Source organism: Myiozetetes cayanensis, unplaced genomic scaffold (assembly GCF_022539395.1).
Source record: "Myiozetetes cayanensis isolate MyiCay16 unplaced genomic scaffold, myiCay2020 scf4, whole genome shotgun sequence".
NCBI classification, from domain to species: Eukaryota; Metazoa; Chordata; class Aves; order Passeriformes; family Tyrannidae; genus Myiozetetes; species Myiozetetes cayanensis.
In genome coordinates this window covers 71,441,707-71,457,705 of record NW_026087631.1, presented here as the reverse complement: position 1 = coordinate 71,457,705, position 15,999 = coordinate 71,441,707, and the positions used below count along the sequence as shown (strand labels likewise).

At 42.1% G+C, this 15,999-nt stretch overlaps 1 protein-coding gene across 2 annotated transcripts in view; it reads left to right on the top strand.

The window, feature by feature from the left end:
* The window catches only part of DYM (dymeclin), a 206,802-nt gene that overhangs the window by 128,231 nt on the left and 62,572 nt on the right, over positions 1 to 15,999 (top strand). For both annotated transcript variants that reach the window (XM_050329932.1, XM_050329931.1), the window contains one exon: positions 12,265 to 12,367. In XM_050329932.1, coding sequence (XP_050185889.1) covers positions 12,265 to 12,367 — 103 coding nt within the window. The remainder of the gene's footprint in view (positions 1 to 12,264; positions 12,368 to 15,999) is intronic.

Genomic DNA, 15,999 nt, shown 5'->3' with positions numbered 1-15,999 from the left:
TTTATTTATGACAGGCTACGTTTTGCAGGTTTATATCTAAGCAGAGAAATTCACAGAAATGCAACAAAGGAGATTGGTGTTGACATTACAATGAAGGATGTAGACCATTTTTACTTGTGGTACTGATTCTTCAAATACCATGTTGTTATGATATTACAGGATAGATTTAGTAGTAGAAGTTAAACCTAATCTTGGTCTTGGTTTTCAAAAACTATCCCGTGTTTTTCCTGCATTTTTGCGTTTTTTTTCGAAATACTAGTATACCTCCATGTGCCTCTGAACATTTTTAAGTATTTCATCTCTTTCAAAGAATATGTTTCTGCAGATCAGTGCTATTTGCAGAGAAGGTGATAACTCTCTCTCCCTGGGGAAAGCGTGTGTGTGTACATAGGTGCATACATTTATCATGGAATCACAAAGTGGTTTGGGTTGGAAGGGACCTTCAAGATCATCCAGTTTCACCCCCCTGCCATGGGCAGGGATATCTTCCACTAGACCAGATTGCTCCAAGGCTCATCCAGCCTGGCCTTGGACACTTCCAGGAATCCAGGGGCAGTCACAGCTGGAAAACCTGTGCCAGGGCCTCACCAGCCTCAGAGACAAGAATTCCTTCCCAATATCCCATCTATCCCTGCCCTCTGGAAGTGGGAAGCCATTCTCCCTTGTCCTGTCCCTTCATACCTTGTCCAAAGTCCCTCTCCAGCTCTCCTGGAGCCCCTTTAGGCCCTGCAAGGGGCTCTCAGGTCTCCCTGGAGCCTTCTCTTCTCCAGGGGAACCCCCCCAGCTCTCCCAGCCTGGCTCCAGAGCAGAGGGGCTCCAGCCCTGGCAGCATCTCCGTGGCCTCCTCTGGACTCTCTCCAGCAGCTCCACGTCCCTGTGCTGTTGTTCCCAGGGCTGGGGCAGCTCTGCAGGGGGGTCTCACCTGAGGGGGCAGAGGGGCAGAATCCCCCCCTGCCCACGCTGTGGGATCAGCCCAGGGCACGGGGGTTTCTGGCCTGGGCCATGTCCAACCTCTCCCCCACCAGCACTCCCAGAACCTTCTCCCCAGGGCTCCTCCGTCTGTCCATCCCCAGCCTGGATTGATCCAGGGGCTGCCCCAGGAGCAACACCAGAACTTGGTTTTGTTGAACCTCGTGAGGTTCCCACGGGCCCTTTTCTCGAGCTGGTCCGGGCAATATCGTACCACATATTGAATGGTGAATTTTGAATTATAAAGTGCCGTACATAAAGCCCTGTTCTCTGTTCCTTCCGAGGCATTTCATGTCTGACGTGATTCTTTCAGCTGGGAATGCATGAGCTAAATTTGAAAATTGCCTAGAAATTCTGTATGTGGTGGTTGGAGAACCCGTGCCTTGGGAACTGCAGTTTGTGCACCGAGAAGGAACATCCTGCTGAAGAACTTCCTGGTGAAGTTCTGCTCAGACCTTGGCTTTTCAGTAGTGCCGCTCAAAATATGTGGGCTTTTTTTCATGTCTGGAAATACAGTGAAACTAGATGTTTGAGCCAAAATCACAGTATGGATGGTGCTACTCTGCTGAATGAGGTGGTAATACACTCAGTGTGTTATGTTTTATGCACTTACTGCCTAAAAATCGTCCTGATCAATGCTGAAATTTCACTCAACGTTCAGGAAATAATAGATTAGGGTTGTTTGAGAAATTTTAATTCATTATCTTTGTTTCAAAAGCGAAATACAGTGTTTAATTAAGTGATTGTTCATTGTGCTTTGTTCTGCATGTAGCATTATTCACTGCTTTGGTTTTTTTTTTTACACTGTCTTTATTCCCCGTGTGGCCTCAGGCACACTGAACACATGCCATCTAAACTTTATCCGGAAGACAAAAAATACTCATTTCCTTAATTACTGATCTTTTTAGAGCCCGTGGTATTCATAACAGTTTTTCAGCGGTTCACAAATACTCACAGTGAAAATACAGGGAATTGAGGAAAAAACAAAAAGCCTTCTGATTATGAACAGTTATGGAAGATATCCATAGATATAAATGTGTTATTTTTCAGTTTCTTCTCTTATGGAGTTCTGGAAGTTTAGAAATGGCCTCACTGTTACGCGAGAAACAGTCCTTGCATCCAAAATTATGTTTCAGAGAATATCTTAGCAGTGGGACCTATGTCAGGCTTAAATTTTTGGTCATTTCTGTAGGGTCCTTAGGAACGGCTTTGTTGTAAATAAATACAATACTGATACATGAAACATGTTTAAAGAAAATCTAAAAAAATGTGTGTAAGTAAAATACTTATTTTCAGTCCAACTTATTTTCTGTATTTCTTTTTGACCAAAGAGAAGGTCAGTCCATGAGAAAAACAGTAAACTCCTTCCTGTGGAGCAAGAAGGGCGAAGAGACCTTTAGGAAGAGAGGCGGGGGGAAAGGAAATGAAGGCATTAGACAAAAATAATATTCTCTGTCTACAGGACGATGATGTGTCCTCACAGGAGCTTGTTTCTTGTTCTACTGCTTCAGTGTTGAAACTCAGTTTTATGAAATTAGATCAAAGCCTGGAGGAGAGGAGGCTCCAGGGAGACCTGAGAGCCCCTTACAGGGCCTAGAGGGGCTCCAGGAGAGCTGGAGAGGGACTGGGGACAAGGGATGGAGGGACAGGACACAGGGAATGGCTTCCCACTGCCAGGGCAGGGTCCGTGAGGACTCTCAGTTACAGAAGCAGGCTCCAGACTCATATTCTGCTTAGGTCTTATCCTAAAGAGGGCTGTTAGCAATGCACATACCCTGTGACCCTCTGCCTATGGAACAAGTCTGTTAACTCCTAAAGGGGGTCCAGATTCCTTCCTACCAGAGTGAATTCAAAGAGGCACAAAAATTTTCTTTGTAAGTATAGCAAGGGCCCAAATATATATAAAATATATATATAAATACGTATAAATGCATAGGTACATGCACGCCCAGTGTGTTTGAGCAAAGCTGTGCCACATCAAAGCTGCTCAAAGAACAGGGATTTGGACCTTAGGTTGCATGGCACTGTTGTCTTTTTAATTTGCATGTTGTTGTTTCTTTGTTCAGAGTCTGTCTTCGGGTTTTTGGGTGGGAGTTTTGCTCAGGCTGCTTTGTCCAGCAATTTCCTCTGATTCTCACCCACAGAGTTTTGCCCTAATTCAAGGCAAATGTCATCTCTCAGCAGCTATGAGACACTTAGCCTATTGAATGAAGAGCAAGTAGATGAAGTGGAGTTATTGTGGACTCTACCCATTCAGTATTCTTACAAAATAATAACAGGGCAAACACAGGGATCATTGAAAGGAATTACATTCATGCCCTCAGACACCTAAGACAGGTTAGGGGATATTAAGCTCAGAATAAACTTCATATTTAGTCTGAGCTTTGAAAACGTGTACTCTGTTTATACTGGACTGCACACGTTTTCCTCCCTTAGCTTGGAGCCTTTCAGAATTCAGTTTCCAACCTGCCACTCGCTTGATTACAGAAAAATACAGCAGAGAGAGGGTGCTCGGTAAAATGCCCCGCCAAAATCATCATGTTCTGTAGGATTTGCTTGGGGGAATTCTGTCCATGGAAGACCCCGGTCTGGTTATTCAGTTTACACTTTAACACAACATGGAGTTAGGAAGACGGTGATCCTAAGCTGTGCTCCTCATCCTCGCCTGACCCTGCCCTTCAAGTGGAATTTCAAGGATGTTATTTGGCATGACAGACTAAAGGGGAATGAAACGATCTGTACCAAGATACAGGGGGAAGTATTTTACTGCTTTCTGTTCCTTTTGCCTCTCTAGCGATAGGAGCATCAATTTCCCAACATTGGCTGGAAAGAGGCCACGAGCTGCCGAACAGTTTATGCCTTCGGTTGAAAAATACATTTCCCGGTCTCTGCAAATTAAACTCTTGGCTTATTTTGTAAATATTTACTTTAGTCTTGCCACATCAAATTCCTTTCTTCCTTGCTTTTACTGCTGTCATTGTCTTTTCAACTCCATTTTAGAAGGAAATCCTGTTCGTTAATGGAAAGCCTCCCTTAATTGTTCTAAGTTGTTTCTGAATTTGCTTGTATACATACCAGTGTATGGTGACTGCGTGTTTTTTCTACTTATTATAATAATATTCTAATTAATAATATTGTCCTCTATGAGACAGAACGTGGTACGGCTTTATAGCACATGATTTCTAGGTAACATACGTATCACATGACTTGGTACGTAAACGGTACGTAAACAGATGAAAGGATACTCTTTAAAATTGATGGGTTGCTTTTGCTGGGAATAAAGATATCTTGAAGTACATCATTTATTACGATAAAGTTTAGGATTTCAGAACTGAGAGGATGGTCCTTAATGCTTCCTGTTTAACAGGGAGATGGGACAGAAATCGTTTGCTTACCCAGGCTGCATCAAAATCCTCTGTGATGCAAGAGGGTGGCTTGGGAGAGCAATTCTCTAAATGGGTGTGGAGTGACAGGACAAGGGGGAACAGTCTTAAACTGGTAGAGGGGAGATTTAAATTGGATATTGGGAAGAAAGTCTTTAGTCAGAGGGTGGGGAGGCCCTGGCACAGGTTGCCCAGAGAAGCTATGGCTGGCAATGGATCCCTGGAGGTGTTGAAGGACAGGTTGGATGGGGCTTGGAGCAACCTGGGCTAGTGGAAGGTGTCCCTGCCCATGGCAAGGAGTGGAACAAAATGATCTGTAAGGTCCCTTCCAATCCAACCCATTCTAGGATCCCACGATTCTGCGCTTCGGGATTTGTGCTGAAATTGCCAGTAGCTGAGGCACACAGCCTGTTTCCAAGGGGACACAAACTTATATTTTTGAGAAGGCACGAGACAAGAAAAGCTGAAAGAAGTCAGATCACCGTCCAGCAAAGTCATAACATGGGAATTCCAGCCTGAGAGAAGATCTTTTAATCCCCTGATGCCCCCTCTTTGTCCATCAGCGGTGCCCATACAAATGATGTTCTTTGTGTGCATGATGTTTGTGGAGTCTTTGCACTGTGAGTCTCTTGGTTTCACACCATCTCCACAAGCCAGGTGGACCTGGTAGTAAGTATAGCAAAGCTTTATTCAGGAGAAGTTATCCATGCTTCACTTTACAAGATCAGGAAGAAAGGTATAAAGTGTGTTCTTGCTTTCTGTTTAGCAATTCGGTATCTTAATTGTTTAAGTTCCCTTTCCTGGGATCCTAAATATCTCCCAGGAATTGGAGTTGTGCTCAAATAAATAAGATCACTGTCCCTCGTGGAATAAACTGCAAGGCCCCTGGAGTTCTCCATGGCTATTCTCTCTCCATATTTCTATTTATGTGCTACTGCAGCTTGGATAATTCAAATGTAAAAAGCCTCAAGGGCTCTTTAGTAGCTATGGGGCCTCGGGGACTTGGTGACTTTTTTTCTGTGTGTATTTGTGCTACGTGGATTTCTCCCAGGCCTGGGATCCTTGAGTGCTCACAGGGCACTTCCCCGTCACCCACACAAAGGCTGTACTTGCTTACAACCTGTCCCCTGTACATGACTTTTAGGACAATGCATGTATTGTGTTTCAAATGAAACAGCACAGGGCGTTTGTTTTGTTATGATGTCTTGTGTGACCATCCATGAAACTTTATTCAACCCATGTATAGGGTTCTTGTGTCATGGCACACTCTTTTTTTCCTGTAATCCATTTAAAAAAAAAAAAAAAAGTCCAAGCAAAGAAGTGTTCCTTACAGATACAGGAATCAAGGTATGGTTTTAAACTTCTAGATGTCAGGCTTCAAAAATAAGATATTTTTAGAGCCTTCTATAGAAGGGAGCTTTTTTCTAATATGATTGTGGCGTTGTAAAACCCTATTGTTTAAGGAGTGTTTGCGTAACGTGGTTTTGGTTTTTAGGGCTTACATTTAATTCTTTAAAATGAAGAACAATAGTACATTTGGCATGTATATGGGAGCAGAGAGAATAAACAGCACGGAGTATTGCTGAATTGTTTGAGAACATTCATCATCAAATTTTTTGATCCATGGAACTGGGGGTTTTTTCCCTCACCAGATAGGGGTTAGTGCTTGTGTGCTGTTCAGTTTGCTCGCAGCACTTCTGAACCAGGAGAGCGAGGAGAAAAGGTTCAGAACTTCTGAATTCCAAGCCTCAAGTAGATTCTGTGGAGCAGCACTTTAGTCCTCAAGTAACTCTCTACTCAGCGCATATAGAATATTTCTAAATATTCAGATACATGAAAATTCACACTGAGGAGCTCATTAGTGATTTGGATTGGGAGAAATCCAAATCTTATCCCTTCTTCCTGTCGTATAACTCAATCTGACCTTCCCCTGCTGATGCCCTCAGTCTGTCTCCCACTCTCTGTCCGTGACCCTATTTTTAAGGCTTCCATCTCTTTCTCTGTATCATAGCATCAGTCTCAGCTCATCTTGTACACTTGTTATTGAGATTTCTCTTTCCTCCAAGATTTTTTGCTCCTTTCTGCCGCTGCTATGACACTGTAAAGAGGAAATTTTTGCATCCCAAGCTGGTTTCACCCTCCTTTGTAAAAGAAATCTGTGATTCTGTAATGTTGCTTAACTTTCTGTTGCAGTAACTTTTTTTTTTTTTTTCTTCTGAAATCTTTTAGTTGGAAAAGACACCTAAGCTTGAGTCTACACATTCCCCCAGCATTGCCAAGGCCACCACTAACCCATGTCCCCAAGTGCCACGTCCACATGGCTTTTCAATCCCTCGAGGGATGGGGAGTCCAGCACTGCCCTGGGCAGGACAGCCCCTTCCGTGGACAAATTTTCCCTAATATCCAATCCAATCCTCCCCTGGCACAATTTGAGGCTGTTTCTCCCTTTCCTGTCCCTTGTTTCCTGGGAGCAGAGCCTGATCTCCCCTCAATTCCCCCCTCCTGTCAGGGAGTTGCAGAGCCAGAAGGTCCCCCCTGAGCCTCCTTTTCTCCAGGATGAGCCCCCCCAGCTCCCTCAGCCGCTCCTGCTGCTCCAGCCCCTTCCCCAGCTCCGTTCCCTTCCCTGCACTCGCTCCAGCCCCTCCATGTGTCTCTCTTGTTGTGAGGGGCCATATCTTAGTTAAAACCAAAGTCAGTTGCTCTTCCAGCAGCTCTGATGCATTTTGGGCAACTGTTTGCTGTGTGGTCGTCAGCAGTTGCTGCTCCCAGGGTGAGATCCTTCACACTTAGGGAACAGAGTGGATCCTTTGCTGCTACATTTATGCCTTCAAGTTTGGCTGGATTAAATCTCTGCAGGTTGATCTTGTGTCCAATCCTTTGAAAGGTAAAGAACAATCTAATCAAAATGCCTTTTCTCTTTATTTGCCACTCCTGTAATGACTCTACCATTTGCACGTAATATTTTATAGAATCATAGAATATCCAAAGCTGGAAGGGACCCACAGGGGTCATCCAGTCCCACTCCTGGCCCTGCCCAGACACCCTAACAATCCCACCCTGTCCCTGAGAGTGTAATCCAAACCCTCCTGGAGCTCTGGCAGCCTTGGGGCTGTGCCCACTGCCCTGGGGAGCCTGTTCAGTGCCAACCACCCTCTGGGGGAGGAACCTTTCCCTGAGATCCAACCTAAGCCTTCCCTGGCACAGCTCCAGCCACTGGCATTTCTTTATTGTTGATGTATATCAATAATATCGGTCACCTCATATATCCTGTGTATTGAAAGTATTTTTGTAGCTTTAGCAAAAGTGTTTAATAGCTTTTGGTATTTAGTCCGGCCAAGAATATATTCCTTTTTGGCCCCATTAGGAAAGCTTATTTCAATTCAAATGTGAAGATTTTTCAGGCTGTTGAGATTTTCAGTTCATAGAATGCATCCTGTGTTGCTTTTTATCCTTCAACTGTCTTAATTTAAAAAAAAAAAAAAATCCCAGGTGGAACAAAGTCATGTGAATGATGTGTAGAAGCCTGTTGCAACAGGGGTGCTATTGTGCTTCATTTTATTTCTGGTCTCACTGAAAAAAATTTGACAGCGTGTATTTTTCAATGCCAGTGATACCCTCCTTGGAATGAGTCTCACAGTCACAGTTCCATTATTCTGCTCGGGATAAACTGGCATGTAATTTCCTTGGGGCATCCTATTTGTTTTCTTAAAATGCAGCCCACTGGTACCTTTCCTGTGCAAAGCTGTGCAAAGCTTTCAGAAAGCTTCATTTTTTGGCAAATTCTAGCTTTGGATTTCCTTTCAACTTTTAATTTTAATTCCCATATCTTTTTCCAAATTTTTTGTTATAAAACTTTCATTTTATACATTTATTTTCCAATGTGAGAAGTGTACTTTATGAGCTGTTTTGAGCTGATGTAAATCAGACTTTCTGAGGAACTTGTTAAATGAGTCTCCTTATTGACTCCCTTTTTTTTTTTTTTGGATCTACAGGCTTTGTGGAGTTGACTTTTTGAAAGTGTTAAGTTTATGTATTACAGGTTTGAATTTTGTTGTGTGTTCAAATAGCACTTAATCAAATCACTGGTATTTAAGCAACCATTACTCTTTACTCTCTAATAATTTTTTTATTTATCGAAGTTCAGCCTTGTGATAAATTAAAAACAACTTCTTCACAGGGGGAGACAAGAAACCAATGTTGTTTTTAATTCCTTAAAATCAGAAACACGAGACCTTGAGATTATTGTTCCTTGTTGGCTGAGCTCATTGATGGTGTGATCTGTAACAGATCATATTATCCTGGAAGGGTTTGCGTTGGAAGGGACCTTGAGGATCATCTTGTTCCCACCCCCTGCCATGGGCAGGGACACCTTCCACTATCCCAGGTGGCTCCAAGCCCCGTCCAACCTGGCCTTGGACACTTCCAGGGATCCAGGGGCAGCCACAGCTTCTCTGGTCAGCCTGTGCCAGGGCCTCACCAGCCTCACAACCAGGAATTTCTTCCCAATGATGCCAGCTGATAATTCATAATCTTCGTAACAGATGCCAGCTGTTATCTCATCTTGCTATAATTCCAACATTTTATTTTGTTTGCTAAGCATTGGCCCATAAGGACTTCTGTGAGTGAGGGATGGGTTGAGGTATCAAGATGTTTTCACTGCTCTGAACATGACTTAATTGTTATTGTTATAAAATGTCCATGATGGGGAAGATGAAAGGGCTGTTGAACTCTGCAGCCTGTCTGACAGTCGATGGAGAAGAAGGGATGAAAGAGAGGAAGTGTTCTGGTAGAAAAATCCATATTCTTGTCAGCCTTTGCAGGCTGCCCTCAGTCACCACACAGTACATGTATATTTCTATTCAATTTCAACTTGACTTTTACAGGGGCAAAAATAGAAGTGTGACTAGGACACGTGAAGGCAAACTTGGGGAACAGTCTTAATTTCCACTTCTATAGGAATTGACACTTTTACCTTGCTGTGGGGAGGAGAACAACCTGGTTGTAAAGCATTTTTGCCTCTTTTAAGTTGCATTATTTGTGCCTTAAAAATCAAAATCAAGCCCAGTGTTTCACAGACACTGCAGATGTGACTTCTGCAAAATTAAGCACCTCCTTTAGAAGGCAGCATTCGTTGATGGTGAAAGATATTTATGAGCTATAGTTCATACAAATGCCTTTTGATGATTGCAGCTAAGTTTGCACTAAGGTTTTAAAAATTAATCTGATATTTATCAAGGTCTTTTTAAGAGTTAGAGGCATAATAAAAAGTGAATGACTTGGTATGGAATTTTTGCACCATTTCAGGAGGCAGTGGTACTTCCTTGGGATCTCCAAATTCATCTGTAAATGACATATCTGGCCTTATTTTTTGTTCTGTTTATCTGTAACGTTCCAGTTTGCAGTTCTATGTATTTGTATTATGAAAAATTCCTGCCCATGTGTCCCTGCCCTTGTGCTCTTCTAAGGGGTGGTCCTTTGAGAAAGATAGTGGATTTGCGAAGAAAAGAATTTTTGTTGAGTCTTTTTTAACATGAATATCTGTGTCCTGGGCAGTGGTCCCACAAGGAATTGTCTCAGCATGGTGTGAAGGACATGAGCTTGTGGCAGGAATGCAGAACTTTGCAAGGGAAAGCCCCCGTGCCAAAGGCAATGTATAATAGCCCCTCACTGCTCCTATGGAACTAGAGATCAGCCACCAAGGGCTTGCTTATGCCATAAACTTTAGTTTTGTTATAGTTCACTTAATTTTTTTTTTTATAAAGGAAAGTATTTAAGGAAGCAAAAATAGGATGTGAAAAAATAATCCTCTGTCCTTTTCCTTTACCCTTCTTTTTCTCAGTTCTCTACATTTCTGTCAGAGATAATAGATTTGCTTTTTGCTGTTCCAATTCTGTGTGGAATACCAGTGGATGTGCATTTTCCTCTTCTCATATATTGAATAAATGCACTTTCCAAAATCTTGATCCCTCTTCTGTGTTTATATTTAAATTTCCTTTCGAGCCAAAAGTGCTTTGTGTATTTTGGAGAAGAATCTAGTTGGAAATCCTTTTTATTCCAAATTCTTCCTCTTTGTGAAATTATCTGTATCTTCAGAAGCATTCAGACACCAGATTTAACCTGTTCTTGCTGCACCCTCCCATAAGCATCACTGTGTTGGTTTTAACTGATTATTCTGTCTCCACAGCACTAGATGGTGCTGATGACAGTATCTCTGAAATCTGAGCCTTCAAAAATTGGAAAAGTAGTGCTGCTGTTTCCAACCAAGGACAACGAGTTTGCACATCCAAATATACTGATTTGGAAAAAAAAAAAAAAACCCTTCAGACTGTGAATGCAATAACAGAATACGGGAGGGCAAAAGAGGTGGAAAGCCACAGCTGTATCTAGCGGTGGAATTTACTGAGCTTGCTCTCAAGAGCTAAGATCTGAGCTTGAGAAACGTAACTAATTCCTCATGGCAGTGAGAAGTGTTGGAAAAGCCTTGTCCTGAGGCTCTTGACTAGCAACGTGGGGACAAGCACTGATAACTGTGAGGAATCCACTCCTACGCTCTGTGAAGGACACAATAGGAATGATACATTCTAAGTTTGAAAAATTCAGAGAACTTCTTCAAGTGCTGAGCATCATTTCCTGAGGCAGAAAAGCTTTCCAATTTCGTGCCTCCAAGCGGTGAGACTGTCCTCCAGTTCCAAGAAATAGTGGTTATCCAGAGCATAACACTGAGGTAGCTTTTTGCTACTTATAACTGAATTTTGTTCTTAGAGCCCCGGACTGGTTTGGGTCGGAAAGGACCTCAAAGCTCATCTCATTCCACCCTCTGCCATGGGCAGGGACACCTTCCACTAGCCCAGGTTGCTCCAAGCCCCTTCCAACCTGGCCTTGGACACTTCCAGGGATCCAGGGGCAGCCAAAGCTTCTCTGGGCAACCTGTGCCAGGGCCTCGCCACTGTCAGCCTTAGTGGGGCTTATTTGTCGTGGCAGCCTTTCCACCCTCTAAGGACACGCATAGTCATCCTAGGAAAGCCTGATAGGAGTCCTCTAATGCTCCAAAAAGAAGCCCAAATAGCGGTTTTAAACACAGAAAGCCCAAAAAACATCTGAGCTATAACAAGATTAATTGACCCCAAGTTGCACCAGGGGAGGTTTAGATTAGATATTTGGGAAAATTTCTCTGTAGGAAGGCTTGTCCTTTCACAGACTGCCCAGGGTGGAGTCCCCATCCCTGGAGGGATTTCAAAGCTGTGTGGATGTGGCACTTGGGGACATGGGTTTGGGGTGGCCTTGGCAGTGCTGGGGAAATGGTCAGACTTGATGATCTTTAGAAGCTCTTCTGCAACCAAAACAGCTCTAAGACTGGGACGGGGTTGTCTGTGAGTTGAAAGCCATGTTTGAGGTACAGGGGGCTTTAGAGAAGCATCTGACTCCTTGAAGGTGCTGAGCACTGGTTGGTGGCCTTTGCCCACTGCTGCTGCTTCCACCATTCTCCTTGGATTTCTCCTGTCTAAGCAATTAGGCTATTACAAGGAATAGTACCTGAGTTGCTTAAGGATATATTGCAGTGTATTGCATGAGGTGCTGCGCTTAAAAATTGCATTTTAGTGAACACAAACTAGTTATGAACTAAAAATGCATGTATGCCATTCCTTCTGTGACAGTTTGACTTTCAAGAATTTAATCATGAACAGTGAGTGTTCTTCACATCATTTGTTGTATGGAATATTTCTGATTCAAACTTCTGTTACTTACCCAGGTGTGAAATAAATAAATAAATTATGTAACTATCGTGCATTGCATTCTAAAGATCTTGTGTACAGAATAAAATGTTTCTTCTGACTGAATGGTCTAACTGTTTCAGGACATTATTGTGAAATTATTTTGATTATTTTTTTTCCCTTTTTTTTTTTCTTTCCAGTTTGTTTTCTCTGTTGTCTAAAAAACACAACAAAGTGCTGGAACAAGCCACGCAGTCCTTAAGAGGTTCCCTGGGTTCAAGCGACTCTCCATGTCCTGATTATGTGAGTATCAGACTGAATGTTGCAGTGGATGATTTTGAAAAAAACACGTGGCACATTCCTAAATCTGCAAAGAATTCTCGAAGTGTGACAGCTGAGCAATCACCGACATCAAAATACAGGATCCTGTGTGAATGATGTCATGTCTGAAACGCCTTTAAAAAACCCAAGAATTACACTTAAAAGTGGCAAAGCAAACCCACAACGATTCAGAGCAAAGAGACTTGCTGTCAACTCATGATTTTCGAGCCATTTGTAACTCAGGATGTTTAAATGACACAGTTGAAAACATTATTTTTAAGAACAGGGCTTTGGCATCCGCATTATGTTAAAATGCCTAAAAATGATTGGAAACAATTCCCAGTGAGCCTTTGGGGGACTACTGTAGTCATGGGGCAAATTGGTATGTTATGAGCACATGGATACTTACATTTCTCTTCAGTTTGCTGAGCCAGTGCCCACAAATAGGCAACAATTTTGTAATTTAATTGCACGGCTTGTTGGAAAATCTCTAGTTTCGGTACAAGAAGGAGACATCTTGCAAGGACTTGAATAATGTCTTTGTACTGCTGAATTATCTTTGGTTTGTACTCATTTGAACTCTCACTGCAATATACTGGGTGAAGAGAAAAAAAAAAAAGACTTGATTTATCAGTTGTTTTGAATTTTGAGGATGAAAATGTAACAACTGTTTTATTTTCAGGATTAATACAAGGTCCAGGACATGCCTGCTTGAGACTTTACGTACCATATTACTCTAACATTAAGTATAAAAATACCTAAAGAAATAATTTGATGTAGTAGTTTGGTGACTTAAATGTAATACAACTAACCAGGTTTCTTAACCTGCATCCTTTAGTTATCTCTGACACATACCATGCAAACTAGAGGCACTTTTTTATTCAGAGACATGTGGGTTTGTAAAGCAAATTAATCACTTGCAGGATTTTCCTGTGTACTCCTGCTGCCTTACCGTGCCCTAAGTCACGTGAAACTCCTAACAGCACCCGTGGTTTTAGGCCTTCTGATTTCCCTCCCAGAAATTGCTCTCAGACCTTTAATTTTCAGAACTTGAAACATTTCAGCAAGAACACCCTCAAATTAGTCTGTGGTTGAAGAGCAGGAGGTCCCACTCCTGTTTGCCTTGTGAGGTGATGCACAAGCTGGATAAAGCTCTTTCATCTGCATGGGCATGAACAACTGAAAGCCCCCAAGACTTTAGACCCCTTGGCCTTTTTTCTGGCTTTTTTCCATGGGTTTGCTTCTGAGGAATAGGAGCTTCTTGTCAGGAGGATGCTGATTTTGTGAAGAAAGATCCTTACATGTTTTTCCTAAAATACCATCCCCACTGTTCAGAGAAAAGCAAACAGCATGATACACACATGTGTTTGTATAAGAGCACATATACATAAATATATATGTATGTCCATGCACACTTAGGCATGTGAAGATATATATATCTATATGTGCATATATTTTGGGGTGTGTAAAAATTTGGTGCTGAAAAATATTTCATAGGTTTTATACTCTGGAGCGCGGCCAAGAGGCTCAGACACTTCAGTGAATTTCTTGTCTCTTATGGTTGGTATGACATAGGGGTGGAGGAAAGAAAGAGAGCAGTTGGAAAGATTGGTGCAGGGGAGAATGAGATAAGGTCATGGCCTGTGCTTTGAAAGGATAAGGTAAACTGTTGTGGATGGCTTTCTGGTTTTTTTTTTTTTTTTTTCTCTTCCTCTCCAATTGCTCATGTTCCCACTCAATCTGAGCCATAGCCAGCTGACTAAAAGTTTGGGCCGGGTTTCATCGCTTCAGCATATTCTGAAAGTTCACGTTTATGTTGTCTGTTAGAATAAGGAAGACTGTAGGAACGGAGGTGGCTGAAATGTCTGAAGTCCTGAAGCCCTTTGTACCTCTGTGTTTATGCTAAAGAAAGGGATGATTCCCATTTTGCTTGCTCTGCACAGGTTTCTGGAGAAGTCTCTGAAGAGACCTAAGAGCCCCTTCAAGGGCCTAGAGAGACTCCAAGAGAGCTGGAAAGGGACTTTGGACAAGGGAGGGAGGGACAGGAAAGGGGGAATGGCTTCAAACTCACAGAGAGCAGGGTTAGGTTAAATATTGGGAAGACATTCCTGACTCTGGCGGTGGTGAGGCCCTGGCAGAGATTTCCCAGAGAAGCTGTGGCTGCCCCTGAATCCCTGGAAATGTCCAAGGCCAGGTTGGACAGGGCTGGGAGCAACCTGGTCTAGTGGAAGTTGTCCCTGTCCATGGCAGGGAGTGGAATGAGATGAGCTTTAAGGTCCCCTCCACATTGTTCTTGTTGAGGTTTTTCTAGTCTTTAAAAAAGAAAAGAACAAGTTGTTTCTTTTGTTAAGGCTGGACCAGTTTCCTCATCCTTTCCTGATAAACTCCTGTCAGTGTGATGGGATTCAGGAGCAGGATGGAGAAGCCAACAGAGAAGAAAGAACCACCCCCTGTCATTTAAACCATTGCCTCAAAGACAGGATCCTTGCTTAGACTAATTCTCATGCTGCTTTGTTTACTCGTTGTTTCATAAGCTTTATTATTCATTGTTTTCATAGCAGCATTGACCTGTTTTGAAATACCACACTTTGATACCCTTGTCCTTGTCTCCAGGCTTGAAGAAAGGGGAAATATCCACTAAAGGTTATCTTTATTGCTTTCTCGCATTCAGTGAAAGCACGTTTTCCAAAATTCTCAGCAAACAAGAGAACTGGTAATAAAATAATTGAGGATTTTTGCTTCTTTCAGTTCAAATCAAGACAAATTACTTAAGTAAACATATCAGTGATTTTCCTGGTAATTTGATTACAGCCTAATGTAATTTATTAAATCAGAGGTACTTAACAGCACAACTGGAGACACGCTAACTTCCCTTGGGAAGTAGCACATCAGACGTGTTGTTGGAGCTACCATCTACCCAAGTAATTGCTTTTTAACGATTTCATGGCATTGCTTATGATTTTTGAGCCCTTCAGTGCTTGTTATACTGCGGCTGGTAATGAGAGATTCTCCTTAACTCTTTCTGGGCAGAGAGGGGATAGAGAAGGAGGGAGAAAAATTGGAATTTTGGCAAGCTTATGTCAGGGGTTCAGAATATTTCTGCTTATATAAGAAAAAAAAAAGAATTTGCTTCATGCAAAAAAAATTGAGGAAAATAAAAATCAAATATAGGAATAGTTTTAGATGCAAGTAGTTTGGCACACATCATCTCTTGAGTCCTACCTTCTAAATTTTGGTTTAAAAAAAAAAAGATACATCGTTCTATCCAGATGAAGCTTAAATGTGTTAGGAAAAATTCTAAAAATAATCCCACTTAGTGCCAATATCATCCATTATTTCATATATAGGACTGTCATTTAAACAGCACTTTGATGGTGGATGAAATTCATTGGGGGTAGAAGCAATGTATATAATGTTAGATTTTCATATTTATAGATGTACTCCTGTCAATATATGAAGAGCCATCTTTTAACCCCCTGTCCAAAATCTGTTGGGTTTTTTTGGGGTTAGCTAGCACAGAAATAAATGCATGTTGGCAATCCAAATGGAAAAATATGAAAATCTGAATGTAGTGATCTGTGTGTGTGTATATATATAAAAATATATGTTTTAAT